The sequence below is a fragment of the Metopolophium dirhodum genome, chromosome 1 (assembly GCF_019925205.1).
Source record: "Metopolophium dirhodum isolate CAU chromosome 1, ASM1992520v1, whole genome shotgun sequence".
NCBI classification, from domain to species: Eukaryota; Metazoa; Arthropoda; class Insecta; order Hemiptera; family Aphididae; genus Metopolophium; species Metopolophium dirhodum.
The window spans coordinates 25,822,920-25,840,396 of record NC_083560.1 but is presented as its reverse complement, the minus strand read 5'-3'; the positions used below and the strand labels follow the sequence as shown (position 1 = coordinate 25,840,396).

At 31.1% G+C, this 17,477-nt stretch overlaps 1 protein-coding gene across 3 annotated transcripts in view; it reads right to left on the bottom strand.

Moving 5' to 3' along the window:
• The window catches only part of LOC132936538 (uncharacterized), a 67,839-nt gene extending 50,694 nt beyond the window's left edge, over positions 1-17,145 (bottom strand). The window contains exons 1-6 of one of the 3 annotated variants that reach the window (XM_061003280.1): positions 17,051-17,145; positions 16,790-16,831; positions 15,116-15,169; positions 12,822-12,860; positions 5,014-5,061; positions 4,771-4,809 (exon numbers count right to left, since the gene is read on the bottom strand). In XM_061003280.1, coding sequence (XP_060859263.1) covers positions 4,771-4,809; positions 5,014-5,061; positions 12,822-12,837 — 103 coding nt within the window. In that variant the 5' untranslated portion in view covers positions 12,838-12,860; positions 15,116-15,169; positions 16,790-16,831; positions 17,051-17,145. The remainder of the gene's footprint in view (positions 1-4,770; positions 4,810-5,013; positions 5,062-12,821; positions 12,861-15,115; positions 15,170-16,789; positions 16,832-17,050) is intronic. The other 2 variants (XM_061003279.1, XM_061003278.1) reach the window with 2 other exon arrangements.
• Positions 17,146-17,477: the final 332 nt, after the last annotated feature.

Sequence of the window (17,477 nt, the reverse complement as noted above, 5' to 3'; positions counted from 1 at the left end):
GATATGCGTAAAGCGATCGAACAGTGGGGGGCCGAGGGCTGGACAACTCCGGTATATCACCCGAGGGCCAACCCAGTCGAACGCCGTAACCAGGAATTAAAAAAAGGTCTACGCGCGCTACTCATCGACGGCAACCACAACACCTGGGACACCAAGCTAGCCCCCATTCTTTTTTCGATCAGGAACAGGCGTAACGACCGGACAGGATATCCACCATCGGTACTCGTCCTCGGGAGAGAGGGCAAAAGGCCGGGGGACTGGATACTGTCGCGGACAGCGGACAACCCGATCGAACAAATAAACATGGCTAGGGTGAATCGCGAAAACGATGTACTGACCGCACCACCGGTAACAGGTGGGCCGACGGACACAAAGTACAAAACAGGTGACACAGTGTACTACAAGGCACACCACCTGTCAAACGCGCACAAAAAATTTCACGCCGGCTTCGCACCGAAATGGTGGGGACCGGTAAAGCTACACAAACGCGTAGGCAAAGGTGTGTTCACCACAGACCAACAGCCAACACGCAAGATCCACGTGTCCTGCCTAAAACACGCAAACACCGCAGCGCCCAAAACACCCCCCACCCAACCCCCACCCCAACCATAAATCCACAATAGCATTTGGTGTACATCATTTCAGTCGGAATAGCACCAATGGAGCGTCAACCACCAGCCACATCCAGCACCCTCCAACAAGCGGCGGAACTGCTGGAACGCAGCCAGCAGCTGCTGAGGTCAGTCAGCATGGAGGAGGGCACCAACACCACCACGGCGGCACGGGTCCGCCAGATGACCACGGCGCAGTTGCAGCGGGACCCGGTACTGTGGGCCGCCTACACGCGTGGGTGGGAGGACCGGACCGTCGTCTTCCAAAGGGCGACGAGCGGCGAACCCGCAACCGCAATGCGGCTCAATAGGTCGCGCAGCCCCAGGCGGGTGACTCGACCGACGGCCACGGCACGACCAGTAGCCGCAGCACGACCGGCGACCCGAACTCGACCGGCGCCACCAACAACAACAAGTCGGGCACCGGCGAGACTGCCTCCCCACCCACTGATGGAGAGACCAGTACCGGCACCGAGGACATCAACCATCCCGCCTCCAGGAACGCCCGTCAACCCACTGCCAATAAGGGACAACACCACCGACGCAACACCACCGGCTTCACTCAACGCCCGCCAGCGCCGGAACAAACAGCGGATGCGGGACTACAAGTCAAAGCAGACGTCCCAGCAACACCGCCTGGAAAAACCGGCGCCAACACCAGCCCCCGTCCCGCCACAGCCAGAACCTGCGACACCGGACCTAACCGTGGTCACGGTACCGGAAGTGACAAACACTTCCTGTACAACCGGAACCGCGGAAGAACCAACAGCCGCGACCCCTCAAACCGCGGATATGGATATCCCCGGAAGAGGAGGCGGACCTGTTAGGTGAGACCGACGCAGGCATGACTGGCACTGAAGACATGGAGGTCAGCCTCATGTACTTCAGTCCCCCCCACGTCCCCCCAACATGACTAGACACCACCAGGGCCACGTCCGCTGAACACAGCTGGAAAAACGTGCCCACGGACAGGTGTCTACCACACCCACCCTCCACACACACACCCTTTGACAACACCGGCAACGGCCGGAACACCACCGCCGTTGGCAGTTTGGGGGGGGAGTATGACGCGGTCCCGCGTAATAGCTGTTTGAATTCAAATAGCCTTTTACGCGGAAAGCCGCGCAACGCTTCTCAAACAAACCGCCAATCGACGATGGACGACGCCGGCGCGCGACACCCGCGCTGTGAACCGTCGGCCGGCCGTTGAGTGAACCGGATTGTAATGTCACCAGTTTTTACCGACGACCCGCACGAGACGGAACTTTCTTTTAACCGTCCCCGCAACCATCGTCTTTTTTTTTTTTCTTCTTGTTTTTTTTTTTGTGGTTTTTTTTTTTTGTTTTGTCCGCGTTAATAAAAAAATCAACCTTCACCCCCAAAAGCTGTTTTCGTGTCTATAATTTTGTTGTGGTCACCTGACACCTCACCACCTCATCCTCGCGGCTCCTCATAGGACCGCATCAAAGTCAATTAAAATAATAAATTGTATTAATAATATTATTTAAAATAAACCCATTGTAACTTGTATTTATAGTTTACTAGCTGATCTCGTGCATTCCGTTGCCCGTTAAACGTACAAACTCTATATGACTCAAACTTTGATCAATTCTTTATTTTAATATTTTAATATTCGGTGTATGGTGTTCAAAATTATCTGAACTTTTCTGTTGCCCGGATAAAAATTCTGATTCACAGCCCCTTTTCGGCCAAAACTTGCCGTTCCTTTTTCGGCCAGTACTTACAGTTTTCTTTAAAATTTACAATTATAGTTTATAACAACTGCACTTTAAACATGTGATTTTTTGTATTCATTATTACCTACAACTAGAGATGTGGATTTAACGTAAAACATTTTTTTGGTAAATTTACCAAATTTACGGTAAAATTTGTAAATTTTTATTAAAATTAAATTTATAGTGTACCTGTTGAATTTTTTCACAATATTATGTAAAGTAAGCAAGATAAATATAAAATAAAGTATTAGTTTTTAATTCCTTTATTAAAAATAACGATTAGTAATTAATAATTATAGTAAAATATAAAATAAAAATAAATCGCGGTAACCACATACACCATATCACAATAATTCGTATCACGTAACTGTCTTTATCATTTTATAAAAATCCTGATTTGTATTTTAATCCTAATATCTTAATAAAAAATACAATAACATACAAATAAAGTAAATCTCAAAATTCTTGTTTGAGTTCTTATTTAAATAAATATTTTTCTATTATATAGTTTAAAATGGAAAATGGCAACGTTGCAGAGTTTTTTATGCTCAATCGTGTCCGTTTTCTTTTGTATTCCGATTTCCTTTGATACGCCGACAATTTGGCTCAATTGTGTCGCAGAAAAGGTGTTTTATGCTCAATCGTGTCTCAGCCACCACCCGGGGGGTGATCAATTCCCTTTTTAAATGGGCCTAAAACGTATCCTCAGACCTACAAATCTACCTACAAACCTAAGAAATTTGATCAAAATCGTTCGCGCTGTTTCCCTAACACTGTGACACGAGAATTTTATATATTAGATATACAGACATACAGTGTGATCACGATAAGTGGAAACACTCAATAACTATGTGCAGGCTTCATATATTTCAATTCTGCTTTTTTGACTAACTTATTAACATTATTATACACATTTTCAAATAATTAGACTATTTTTGTGACAGTTAATTTTACGAATGTGCACAATAATATTTTTTTTTAATCGCATGACTTATTTATGACCACAAATTATTTTTTTTTGTATTATTTAATGAATTTTAGTGGTTGAATTTCTATTCTAAGTTAAAAAAGGGCCGAGTTTTAGTAATCTGATTTTATGTTATTTGCGTCGGTGTAATTGATTATGAAATACGTATTTAATAATAATAAATACGTAATAATAAAAATATCCATGCAAATCAGATTACTATAACTCGGCCATTTTTTAACTTAGAATAGAAATTCAACCACTGAAATTCATTAGAAAAATACAAAAAAAAATTATTTGTAGTCAAAAATAGGTCATGCCATTAAAAAAAAATAAATATTGTGCGCAAGCGTAAAATTAACTGTCACAAAAATAGTCTAATTATTTGAAAATGTGTATAATAATGTTTAATAGTTAGCCAAAAAAGCAGAATTGAAATATATGAAGCCTGCACATAGTTATTCAGTGTTTCCACTTATCGTGATCACACTGTATATTGACAAAAAATAATAATACAAATCAAGAAACATGCCCTATAAACCAAATTCGCGGGTTGAGATTAATGAGTATATCAAATTTTTCAGCAGAGCAATTCTCAACATTAAAACCCAATATCTTTTTTCCGGTTATCTTATGAATTTAACCATCATTTTAATGAATAAATAAATACAATTATTGTAAGATACATTGTTAATATTAAGTATTAGACATCCACACATTTTATAGAACCAAAAAAACTGGAAAAAAAGTGAAGAAAATTAAATAAATTTATGCAAAAAAACAATTTTTGAAAAAATTGGATTTAGAACCTTTTCATTAGCCCACTCAATAGTAACCAATATATTATAATACACTATTGTTATTTTAATCTGCAACAATAAACTAAATTATTATTTAATTATTATTAGTATTTTAGTATTATTAGTTTATTATTATTATTGATTCCCTGAATTCCTCTGATACCATCGAATTTATTGTTCCAATTTAAACGCCTACAATTTTCGGTAAAGATATCTTTTGCAATGACCATTTATAAATCACATTGTCAAACTTTAAACGTTGCAGGCTTAGAATTGAGCGTTGAGTGTTTTTCACATTGTCAATTATATGTTGCTCTTCCAAGAGTAACCTCTAAAGAAAGCATGTTTGTACTGTCTAATGACAAAAAAACTGTGAGCGTTGTATACAAAGATATTTTGTAGTATTTAGTATTTATATATTATTTATTATTAAAAGATGTCTAGAAAATGTTATTAAAAATACGCCCGTGTAATTCCAATTCTAATTCTAATTTATATGGTAAAACAACGTTTGCCGAGTCAGCTAGTATATATTATATATAATAAATCAAATCATACCATCCTATGATATGTTGGTTAACATGTAATTTATTAATATGTACTTATGTTGAATTATTTACGATGTTATGATTTTATATTTAATTATTTATACTCACTGCGTTTACGACAATAATCAATTGGGCTATAAAGGTTGTCTGTAAATAAGTTAAAAAATAAATACAGTAGGTATTCAGTAGGGTTGTTTTTTACACTCATTACATGTACCTAATTGCAATGCATTGTAAACACAAATATATAATTTTGTTAAACTATTGCAGTGAATATAGTTAACTACTTTCTACTACAAATTATGTATGTAAATAATAATAAAAACAATGGAATAGAACAATAATACTTACTTTTAGATTTCATCTTAAAGTTATCCTTGTAGAATCTAGCTAATAAAACTAGAAATTAAAATAAAAAATAAATTGTAACTTATATTTATAACATTTTATATCTAACCTATCTAGTATCTATACATGTCCCAATATGCAACGGAAGTTACAAAACATTGATGCTATGGTGAATTTTGGTTTCTCCGAAATTTTAAATACAAAAATCTTTAAATACTCTTTTTTAATATGACATTTTTAGGAATTTGGGGGATAATATCAAAATCGTGGGAATTATGACTTGACGAAAAATTCAAATCTGTTTTCAGAATTCTCGCCATAAAACTTATACATCTGTTTGTACAAATACATGGTGGTTTGGACAATAATTGTTGACATAATTTATGGATCTTTTAAATATGAGAATTATTTTCAGGAGATAAAATATTTAATAAAAGAGGGAATATATCCCCTCCGAAAGTTATGTAATATAATATTAAAAAAACAATAAGTCTTTTCGTCTACACCATTATAAATTACCATTTCAACATTTAACTTTAAGAATACAACTTCTTCTTTGTATTATAAACTAATAAATTATGCACTTTTTGAAAATATTATTTTATATGATTTATATGGTGAATGAAAAAAATAACTTTATGGAAATAGCGAAAAAACAGAAACTAGCAGTGAAAGATGTGGACTCGACATGGATTGGCGCGGCAATATACTTTAACGATCAAATGACTTATACGTTTAGAAATTTATTTTTCAAAACAAAAACGGCAGCGAAACAGGTTGGTTACAAATATGTCTGGTTTAAGAACAATACAATTTTTTGCAAAAAATATGACAATTCAAAATTAATTATTATTGATAATGAAATCTCAATTACTAAAATTGTATAAATATTATTTGTTATTTACCTCCAAATTTTTGTTTAATTTAAGTTTTAATTTATCTTATTTATAATGAATAATATACTAGATGTAGTTGAAAAATATAATAATTATAATACTAAATATTTTGAATCCTTAACTGATATCTTGAATAATTTTAATTTTAATACTAACATAAATGCAGATTTCTTTAATGTAATGTGTACTAACATACGCAGCGTCAATGCAAATTTTGATGAACTCTTATTATACTTAGAGAATGATACAAGTTATAAAAAAATAGACATACTTATTCTAACCGAAACATGGCATAATGTAGAGGACTGCGAGTATACGATACCTAATTATACTACTTATTTTTCAACCACTAAACGCAATCAAAATGACGGTGTGATCATTTTCGTTAAGTGTAGCTTATCGGTTGATTTAGTTGAGTTCGGTTATCTTGAAAGCAATATCATTAAATTGTCTTTATGTATAAATAATACACCTTTACTACTATACTGTGTCTATAGGTCACCAGCGGGTAACATTAATGACTTCATTACCAATTTACGTGATATTTTTGATAATGAAAACTCCGATAAAGGTTATTCGTTCTTAATAGGTGATATGAACATTGATATTCTAGGAAACACTAATAATGGTTATCTTGATATGTTGGCCGAATACGGTTACAAATCATTTGTAAATATATACACTAGAATACCACTGACAGGCATGAATTCGTGTTTGGATCATATCTTCATCAAAACAAATAATATAAATTCAAATGAAATTGTAGCAGGAGTTATTCAGACATTTATTACAGACCATTTTTCTATTTTTACTGCAGTGCCAATATCAAGCAGGCCTAAGTATGAAAACACAATTATTAAAAAAAATGTTAATTACAACCTCTTATGTACGCTCCTTAAACAAGAAAATTGGTCTTTCCTTAATAATTCAACTAATGTAAATGAATTAATTGATATATTCTATACAAAATTAAACACTTCTATTGATAAATCCAGTTTTGTAGTAAAGTTAAATTCAAAAAACAAAATTATTAAAGAATGGATAACTAAAGGACTCTTAACTTCAGCACGTCGTAAAAACGACCTTTCCAAAATGGTTAGTAAACATCCTAACAATATAAAATTACGTCAGTATTACACTAAATATCGAAATCATTTTACTACATTACTAAGAGCCAGAAAGATAAGTTTCTACAAATCGGAATTTTCTAATATAAGTACTAACCCAAAACTTACATGGAAATTAATTAATAATTTAACAAAAAATAGTATTAACATAAGTAATGAAATTTTCAAGAATAATATTGAAAGCAATGGTCAAATAATTAACACCCAAGTAGACCCTTTAAATACAGCTAATATTTTCAACTCTTTTTTCTAAGGTATTGGGGAAGACTTAGCTACTAAATTCAAAAATAATACGCATAACATTAATGAAAATATTTCAAATTCTCAAAATGTTTCTTTTAATGAAGATTTCTTAAAAATTATAGAAAGAACAGAGGTCCTTAATATAATAAATAATTTTAAAGATAAAACTGCAGCTGGATTTGATAAATTATCGGTCAAGCTTGTAAAACATATTGCGCCTTACATAGTAGAGCCACTCATATTTATACTAAATTTATGCTTAAAACAATGTATTTTCCCGGATAAATTTAAAATTGCAATCGTGAAACCTTTATATAAAACTGGAAATAAAGAGAATATTAGCAACTATAGACCTATATCTATGCTGTGTAATTTCTCAAAAATGTTTGAAAAAATTATAAAAACCAGACTAATAACATTCTTAGAAAAGAATAAACTATCATCCAAAAATCAATTTGGTTTTCGTCCTGGTAAAAGCACGACTGGAGCTCTATATACTACGATAAAATTTTTATACAAGGAGCTGGACCAAAATAAAAAAATAATAGCAGTCTTCTTAGATTTGGCAAAAGCTTTCGACACAGTAAATCATGCAGAACTTTTAAAAATCTTACCTAGTTTCGGAATAACAAAAGATAGCCTTATGTGGTTCGAAAATTATTTAATGAATAGAAAGCAAGTGGTATCGATTAATGGCGTCTTGAGCAATGAGGGAGTTATCAAATACGGAGTGCCCCAGGGTAGTGTTTTAGGTCCAGTTTTGTTCATCCTATATATAAACAACATTTGTAACTTAAGTATTGATGGTCTAATTACCACTTATACTGATGACACCTGCCTTTTATTCTCCAGCAACACTTGGGACAATGTTCATTACAAAGCAACAATAGGAGTAAATAACATATTTAAAGAATTGAATAATATCAAACTCACTTTGAATATAAATAAAAGTGTATTTGTTGCCTTTTCAATTTATAACTCAGCCATTCCGCTCAATGACATTTATATCCACTCTTGTGATACTAGCGATTTAAATTTAAACTTATGCAACTGCCAAAAATTAATAAGAGTCACTCGAGTGAAATATTTAGGTCTAATTATTGATTGTAATCTCCGTTGGAAATTGCATGTCGAATATTTAGTTATGAGGTTAAGATCTATTATTTCCAAACTATTTAAACTGAACAAACTTTTACCAACAGAAATTTTGCGTATTGTATATAATTCACTATACAAATCAATTTTCCAGTATGGTTTAATAGTTTGGGGTGGTTGTACTGACAATGCAATCTGGCCTCTTGAGATTCAACAGAATCTCGCCATAAGAATTTGTTTGAATAAAAAGGAATTATATGGTTCGTCTACTACTAATTATAAAGTTTTTAAAGCTCTGCCGGTCAGATATTTATACAAGCAGTTCTCTATTATGTTCCAAATTGATAACTTTGGTTTCCAAAAAAATAATAAAAGGGAAAATAGGTCATATGACATGCAAGTAAACTACACTAATAAGAGTTTTGGGAAAAAATTTGTGGACTATCTAGGTCCAACAAATTTCAACTCATTGCCGCTGTACCTAAAAAAAATTATTTCTAGTAATGTAAATAAGTATAATTTTATAACTAATAAAAAAGCTATTGTTAATTACTTATTACTTGAACTTTAATTATATATTATGTAGAATTTAAGTATTTAATATTGTTGCTAATCACAAATTTTGTTCTTCTTTGTTAATCTTATCATATTTATTTTCTTTGTTTTTAATTTAAATATTATATTATATTGTACACTATCAACTCAACTACCTCGCCACAAGCATTGCTTAATGAGGTAGATAAATTAATAAATTATTGTTATTATTAATTAAATAAAAAAAAAAAAAAAAATATATCTATTTAAACTACTAACAGTTACAATTGATGTTTTATTCTATTTTATTTGTATTCCTTTTATTTAATGTGATTCAATATGTATCCTTTCAAAAATAGCTATATACACATTGTACTGAGTAGTGAACTGTGTGAAATTGGCAACTGACATGGTGAGCAGTCCGCTATACAGGGTGATTCATAAAGCGTAAAACAATCATTATCTCAAAAAGTATTAATGTTTTTGAAAATATATTTTTACATAGTTTCAAGTTGTTAAAAAAAACTAAGTTTTTATTGAAAAATTATATTTTTAAATATTTTTTATCTATATATTTTTTTAAGTTTTTTACTTTTTTGAATGACAGCATAGAGTTATAAATTCATATTCCAAAGCAGAATATTTTTCTAAGTATTTTGATTCATAAAAATCTAATTTAGGGCGAGTAGTCTATGAGGTATAAGCATTTAAAATTTAGATGAGCGGAGTGGAGTGGTATGGGGTTACCCCGCAAATGTGTGTCCACAACTCCGCTTGTCTAAACCTTAAATACTTATAACTCATAAACTACTTGACCTAAATTCGATATTTATGTATTAAAATACTTAGAAAAATATTCTGCTTTGGAAAATGAAATTAAAACTATGCTGTCATTCAAAAAAGTAAAAAACTTAAAAAATTATAAGGATAAAAAATATAATTTTTTAATAAAAATGTTCTTTTTCTAACAACTTGAAACTATGTTAAAAAATATTTTCAAAAACATTAATACTTTTTAAGATAATGAGTGTTTTACGCATAATAAATCACCCTGTATGTCTTATTTAATACATTTGTATTAATATAGGATATAATATACCTAACATATTTACAAAAAAGGAAAAGTTTTTTTTTTTACAAAATGATATGCTTGTTGTTGTTAATAATATTGTAAAACCTTATAATGAACTTTGAACATCAAATTAATTTGGTTGTTCAACAGTTTGATAAATCAACTTCCATTCTTATGAGACCTATTATAGACTATGAAATATAATAGATTCTAAAAAAGTGGATACATTATTATCGTCAAATAATTTTTTTGTTAATTCAATTTAAAAGAAATAAAATATAAATCCATCCAAATAACAGATTATAAAGCTATCATGGCATATTTACGCCTTTCATTGCATAATAAATACATGTAACTGTGTACCTATTATTTAACTGTTATTATTAGGGAGCGGATGTTTATGCATATTTTTTAGTAACATTTAAATCAATGCGGAGTAAGATATAAATTTGTTTCATCACCTTAAGAATTCAAATTTACCAATTTGATTTTGCATATTTTCGCATATTTGTTCGTTTTTTATTTGATTGATGATATTTTTAAATTTATCATGTTTTTAGTGCATATTTGAGGTTTTTCGTGATATACTAATATTATAGTAATATATTAACGGACTCGACATGCGTAATTAATAGTTCAAAACTTCCCGGCGGCGGTGGCGGTGGCGGGAATAGCGATTATTTCAATTTCTTCGATAAGTTATCGCCTTATCCACATTGTCCCGCGACAAAAATAAATATAAAACACCGTTATCGCCGGAGTCGGTATCGAACAATTTCGTTAATTGAAGTTGTGTTCTACCATTCGTTGTGCTGTGTACTCGTGTTGCGTTTCAGTTGTGTTATAGTTTCGTTTTCGTCCTAAGTGTTTCTATATTGTATAAAGTTTTATACCTATTTACTTAAAAATGCCGAAAATTAATTCCAAATCGTCGAGACTTCGTAATTTTGTTTCTGAATTTAAATTTTTTACTACCGATGGAATTGTTTTATATTGTACATTGTGCGATATTTCAGTAAACGGTGATCGACGTTTTTTAGTTCTTCAGCATATTAATACAAATAAACATATAAAAAATTCCAAAGATAAATCGTTGTCAACAATTAACAAACAGCAACTTGTTTCAAATATTACAAAAAAATTACCTTTTTATGAGGATTTGTGTTCTTCGCTTTTACGTGCGAATATCCCATTAAAAAAAATTAACAATAAAGCCTTTCGTGAATTTTTAAGCAAATATATAAAGCATGATATTCCAGACGAATCCACATTAAGAAAAAATTATGTGTCCGAAATTTATAATAAAACAATTCAAAAAATCCGTGACTATGTAAATAATAATAGAATTTGGATAAGCATTGACGAAACGACTGACGTGGAGGGTCGATATATTGCCAATGTCATTATCGGGACATTAGAGATAAATGAACCAGGACAAATATTTCTTCTTGCATCCGAAATTTTGGAGAAAGCCAATCATCAAGGCATATGTAAGTTGTTTGAAGATTCTCTTTTACTTCTTTGGCCAGATAAAATATGCCGGGAAAATGTTTTATTATTTGTCACGGATGCTGCGCCGTATATGGTGAAGGCTGCAAAAGTTTTACAATCGTTATTCACAAAAATGATTCATATCACCTGTGTTGCACACGGGTTGCATCGTATTTCAGAGGAAGTGCGTAAACATTTTTCAAAAGTCGATAGTTTAATTTCTAATGGTAAAAAAGTGTTTTTAAAGGCTCCATCAAGAATAAATGCTTTTCAAACTATTGCTCCTGAAATTTCTTTACCACCTCAACCAATTATTACACGTTGGGGTACATGGTTGGACGCAGCGGCATATTATTGTGATCACTTTGATACATTTTTTAGAGTTATGCAAACCTTTGATAAAAATGATGCAAGTTCCGTTAATATTACAAAATCGTTGATGGAAGATCCAACTATAAAAAATGATTTAATTTTCATTAAAACACACTTCGGATTTTTAGTGGATAAAATTACTAGCTTGGAAAAACAAGGCGTCCTATTGACAGATTCTATTTTAATAGTCGAAGAAGTTAAAGCTAAAATTTTTCAAGTCCCAGGAAATGTAGGAAAATCTATACAAACCAAACTTGATAGCGTTTATGATAAAAATCATGGACTGAAGAAATTGAATACAATTTCAAACATTTTGGCAGGAAAAAATCATGTTACTATTCAAGACTTGGAAGAAGAACTAACTACGTCAGACCTAACATGTTTCAAATATGCTCCTGTCTCATCTACCGATGTAGAACGCAGTTTTTCAAAATTCAAAATGTTGCTATCGGATAACAGAAGAAAATTTACTTTTGATAATTTAAAGAAAACATTGATCATCCAGTGCAATTCCCAATTACTAGGTATATTTTAAAATTATTTAATGCTTAGTTAGTACTTGGATTCTAATATCTACCCATCTTTATTATTTTCAGATTAACAAAAAATTCACCAACAGTCCTTTTTTAAGTTTTAATTTTAAGAATAATTATTTTATACCTATATATTTTTAATTGTTAATAAACAAAATAAGTTGTAAATAAAAATTTTTTTGATGCATATTTTTAATAAATTCTAAGCATATTTTTAAACTTTAAAGAGCATAATTGCATGCATATTTTTTAATTTTTTGGAGCATAAACATCCGCTCCCTAGTTATTATTATTATAATTATTTTTTATGCATTTATTTATTTTGTGAAATAATTCATCATGTTGTAGGTATACTTTGTAAAATGTATGTAATTTATGGGTTGTTCGATGTAATAGATTTCTTTTTAAACATTTAACTATTTTAATTTATATTTTCTTAGATAAATACCTTCTTTTTCGGTCATTTCACGTGATCCATACACAAAACCTATTCATGACAAAAATAATTATTGATTTATACACCGTGAATATTTGATCATAAAACATTCTATATTTCAAAAAGTATTATTTTTTTCGAAAATATTTATTTACATAGTGTCAAGTTGTTAAAAAACTACGTTTTATTTAAAAAATTCTATTTTAAAATATTTTTATCCTTATAATTTCTTAAGTTTTTTACTTTTTTAAATGACAACATTGAGTTTTAATTTCATATTCCAAAGCTGACTTTGAAAAACTGACAACGTGACCCTTAAGACAAACAGCCGATGTATTTCTGATGTATTTCAACAAATAAAAATTTTTTTTGTAACTGTATTTTTGTGTTTATCTCATAAAAATTTAAATGCATATTTTTGCATATTTTTTATTTTCTGTGGTGATAATTGATAAACAAAACGTTAGAAATTAAAATATCATTTTTAGTAGTTTTTCCTGTGGTATTAAATAATTATCAAGAAAATCGAAAAATGACCTTTCTAAAGTACCATCCTGGTCCAATTTTCCAAAAGATACGGAACTAAATGTTGAAATTGCAGTACTCTAACCACTAGATTCTTCATTCCGCTCAGAATTTAAAATATATATAACTAATATTGTTTTAATGTTAAAATACAATGTCTAATAAATAAAATATTATAATAATAAATTATATAATGCCATATTGTTTAAGCACATATAATATATAGAATATTTATTGGAATAGTAAAAGAATGTATCAACATGACATTATGTGTATGTGATTTTTGATGTTCCATACACATTACTTGAACACATTTGATTAGCATTGTGACGTGTGACAACACATCTATGTTTCAAAAGATGTGCTTAATAAAATGGTGTTTCTTTGTTATTAGAAATAACATGGCAGGTATTGCAGTAATACTATTTGTACACGCTTGCGGCATGCAACTCACATTAAATTTTACATGTTCCAATAAAATATTAATGAAATGTTGATACATATTATATTATGTTGTACTATATGTTATTTTTGGTTGCACAAAATGTTATATGGGTACCTACCTAATAAAATTCAGATAAGTCAAGCTATACATTTCATGGAGAAGTTGTTTTAATTTTTTCGGCAATACTGTAGATTACTTTGATTACGACCGTTGTATATTAAAAAAACATCGTATAGAAGTTGTTTAAAAGGTTTTGATACGTTAATTGTTCTATAATGTATCTTAACTCCATCACTGCCAATTAAATTTAATAAATTTGCTGTCTATACTATTGATGGCTTTGACGTTATTTTCGAATAAAGCTTAAATATTAAGCTTTAAGCTTTACCGTTTTCCTCAACTAATTTATAATAAATTATCAGCAACATTTTCTGTTTATTTTTAATTTTTTGGCTAATAGAATTCCATGATAATCCAGCGTTTACTTTTATCTTATTTGATCGAGAAAGTTAAGTTAGAGAAATATTTAATATTAAGCTTGTTCACAATATAAATTAATTTATGAAACGTAATTACACTATACTTCTCTCTCGCCGTACTAGAAACAAACGTCGTTTTTCTCTCCATTATGTTGGCTTGACGATTTTGGATTAATGTCGCATGGGTACATAATATGTTTAATATCTATGCAGCCATCATGTAATTATAATAGTATTATCACAATAATCATCACGTAGGACGACGATTGACACAAGATATACAGGACGTTACTCAACTAAGTTTATTTTTTGATGCACGAAATATTAACGATTTTGCCATAGTAAGAATTAAAGTTAGCGCATTTGCATTATATAGTCGGAAGAATAAAAAGTGGCCGCTAGCAATTTGATAGTATATCTAGAAACCTTTTGTTTTTTTTTCAAAAACAGGTGTTCTAAAACTCGTATACAACATCATTCTAATACATTTCAAAGTACAAACGCATTATTTTGCGAAACCATCACAACAATTCACCACCAGAAACGCGCGAATCAGCGGCCACTTTGTTAACCACGCTTGGAGGTTGGAGCGTTAGAAGCTTTTCTCCTATCGTTTATCTGCTGTTTTAAATCAAAATGTTCGCGCACCACCCTTGTTATGTATGTACATAGGGTCGTTGAGTAACCTGTAAATAATAATCAGTGCGTAGGACGCAAAAACAAAAGTTGATTAAAAGAAAATTACAATGGTTGCGGTAGCATCATCCATGCTTGATTTCTTTATCAGAAAAGTGTGTTTATTAAAATCGTAAACTATAATACGGTGGGAATTTAGTATAATAATGGCAAATACTCACCTACAAATGCAATTCCTTTGCTTCCCAAACTGTTCCTATATTCATTTAAATCTTCTGGTATAGTAAATTTTTCATGATAACCATCCATACAAGTGATGATTGACAGCAAATTCATGAAATATAAACTTGTTATAAAATATAATATTATTATCATATTATTATATTATAGACATTTTACGGTAAGCATGAACTAAGATAATATGGTATAGAAACGACGTGGTTGGTCGGTGTGGGGGTACCAATTCGGTTTTCGTACAGATTTTGTATGGTAGGGGAAATTGGCGGATCACTCTGATCCTAGTGCAGAATTATTATAATTAGAATTTTGGTATAGGGATTTGCATAAACGTTTATATATAGGATCATAGACAAAAATTTAAATACATAATATATAGGACTACGGGAATTATACGCCGGGATAAGACAAGTTACTGGCACTATAGCCTCCCAATTTCCCTTTAAACGGAATTTCCGTACGCAAACTGGGCCACTGATACGAGTGCTGTTTCCTGTCCATATTATCTCAGTTCATGACAGTAAATAACTCCATATCGGGTTATACCTCCTATGGGATCTACGATTTTATCATTTTATCATTTATGAATACATAATTATAGAGGAATGTACATAGATATTAAGTGTCATAAACTAGTTTTACATTTAAATAGTAGTAGACTTGTGATTTTATATATAATTAATATATTACATTCGACAACTAAAATTATTACAAGTGTATATAGCGATACAGTAGCATTGACGATAAATATAACGATTCTTTTGCTATACAATAGTGGTTTTGGATCATCGTTGTATTACACCAAATTACAACTACTTGGACTTAGAAGCAAAAGGAGACATATTGGTATTTTTAAAACCTACTTTTTCATACATGCATGATTATTGATCAGTGCTCTAAAATCCAAGCTCACATCCATCCTTGCAGGACCATTTCTTAAAGTTACCCATAACTAATAAATGCTAAATCGATAAAATATACAAACTTATCATATATTTGATATATACTATTTTTACAAGTAAGTGTAATTGCATAGACTAATGACAGTGGATGATACGAAAGATTACATGTACTATTACTAATATGAAGTAGCCAATTCTAGGTCACCCACATAATTACCCCTTACTCATACACTACACTAGCCCCACAAACAAACCTATCTGCAGAAACTGCGCTACACCCACCTACCCCTGTAATTAACAATAGTGTAAGTTCAAAAATAAAAAAGTACCTATGTTAAAAACAATTCTTTACAAAGTTCTAAATAGCCACGTGGAACTTTTACCATTTCATCATCCATTAATCACAAAACCGGATGATATGAATCATGAGAGTTTTCGAAAAGAAGATCTTGATAAAAATCGGTGTGCTGAAGAACAATGCATAAAGATTGTTTTAAGATTTGAATTAATGATCAAAGAAAAACTAAAAGAATTATGTGGAGAATTCTGCAGGAAGGGAATCATAATCAGAAACAAAATAAAATGACCGAAACATCATCACAATATGTGAATATGTAAGCTATACATTTTAAAGTTTTCTTAAAAATGCTTTCAAACGTATAATATAATATTGTTGTGTACAACTAACCCGTATAAAAAATATTTACAAATTTAAAAATTGTAATTTATAGACAATTATCACTTTAAATTACTTACTAAATTGACGTGCAATACAGAAGTTTACGAATCCAGAACTATCTATAGGTAAGTACATATAAAATATCATAAATATATTGGTACTTGATGCTTATTGACCAAATGTTATGCCAATCATTATAAAATAGTTTTCTTATTTTATCCAAATTATATAATAAAAGTTGTAATAATCTTTAATTGACAACACATCATTATTAAAAATAACTACTATATAAGTTTTTGTTATCATAACACATATAACATAATATATTTTGTACATACCCGAAAGCCCCAACTCCGATAAAATATCTGTTAAACATGTACATCATAAAAAATATTATATTAACCAAGTTAACTGATTGAAATGAAAGCCAAATATTTTAGTCAAATATATAATGATCTAAAAATAGTTAAGTCGGTTCCAACTCTTGTAAAGCTAAATTCAAACTGCCCAATGTCTGTTTTTACAAAAATCATGTGGACAACTAGAGCAATAGGTAGGTAACCTCTCTGATATCTTACTGTGGGTCTGTACAATGTATTGAACGTACCTCGTCATTGAGTACCTAGGTACTAGGTCTAGTGGTAACGATTGTGTGAAATTTGCATGCAAAAAACGATATTGAGCGGTATCTGTCAGCCTATATTATTACCAAGTTTATTTTATAAGTTATATTTATTTTGCTACGATAGAAATGTATATTACTTT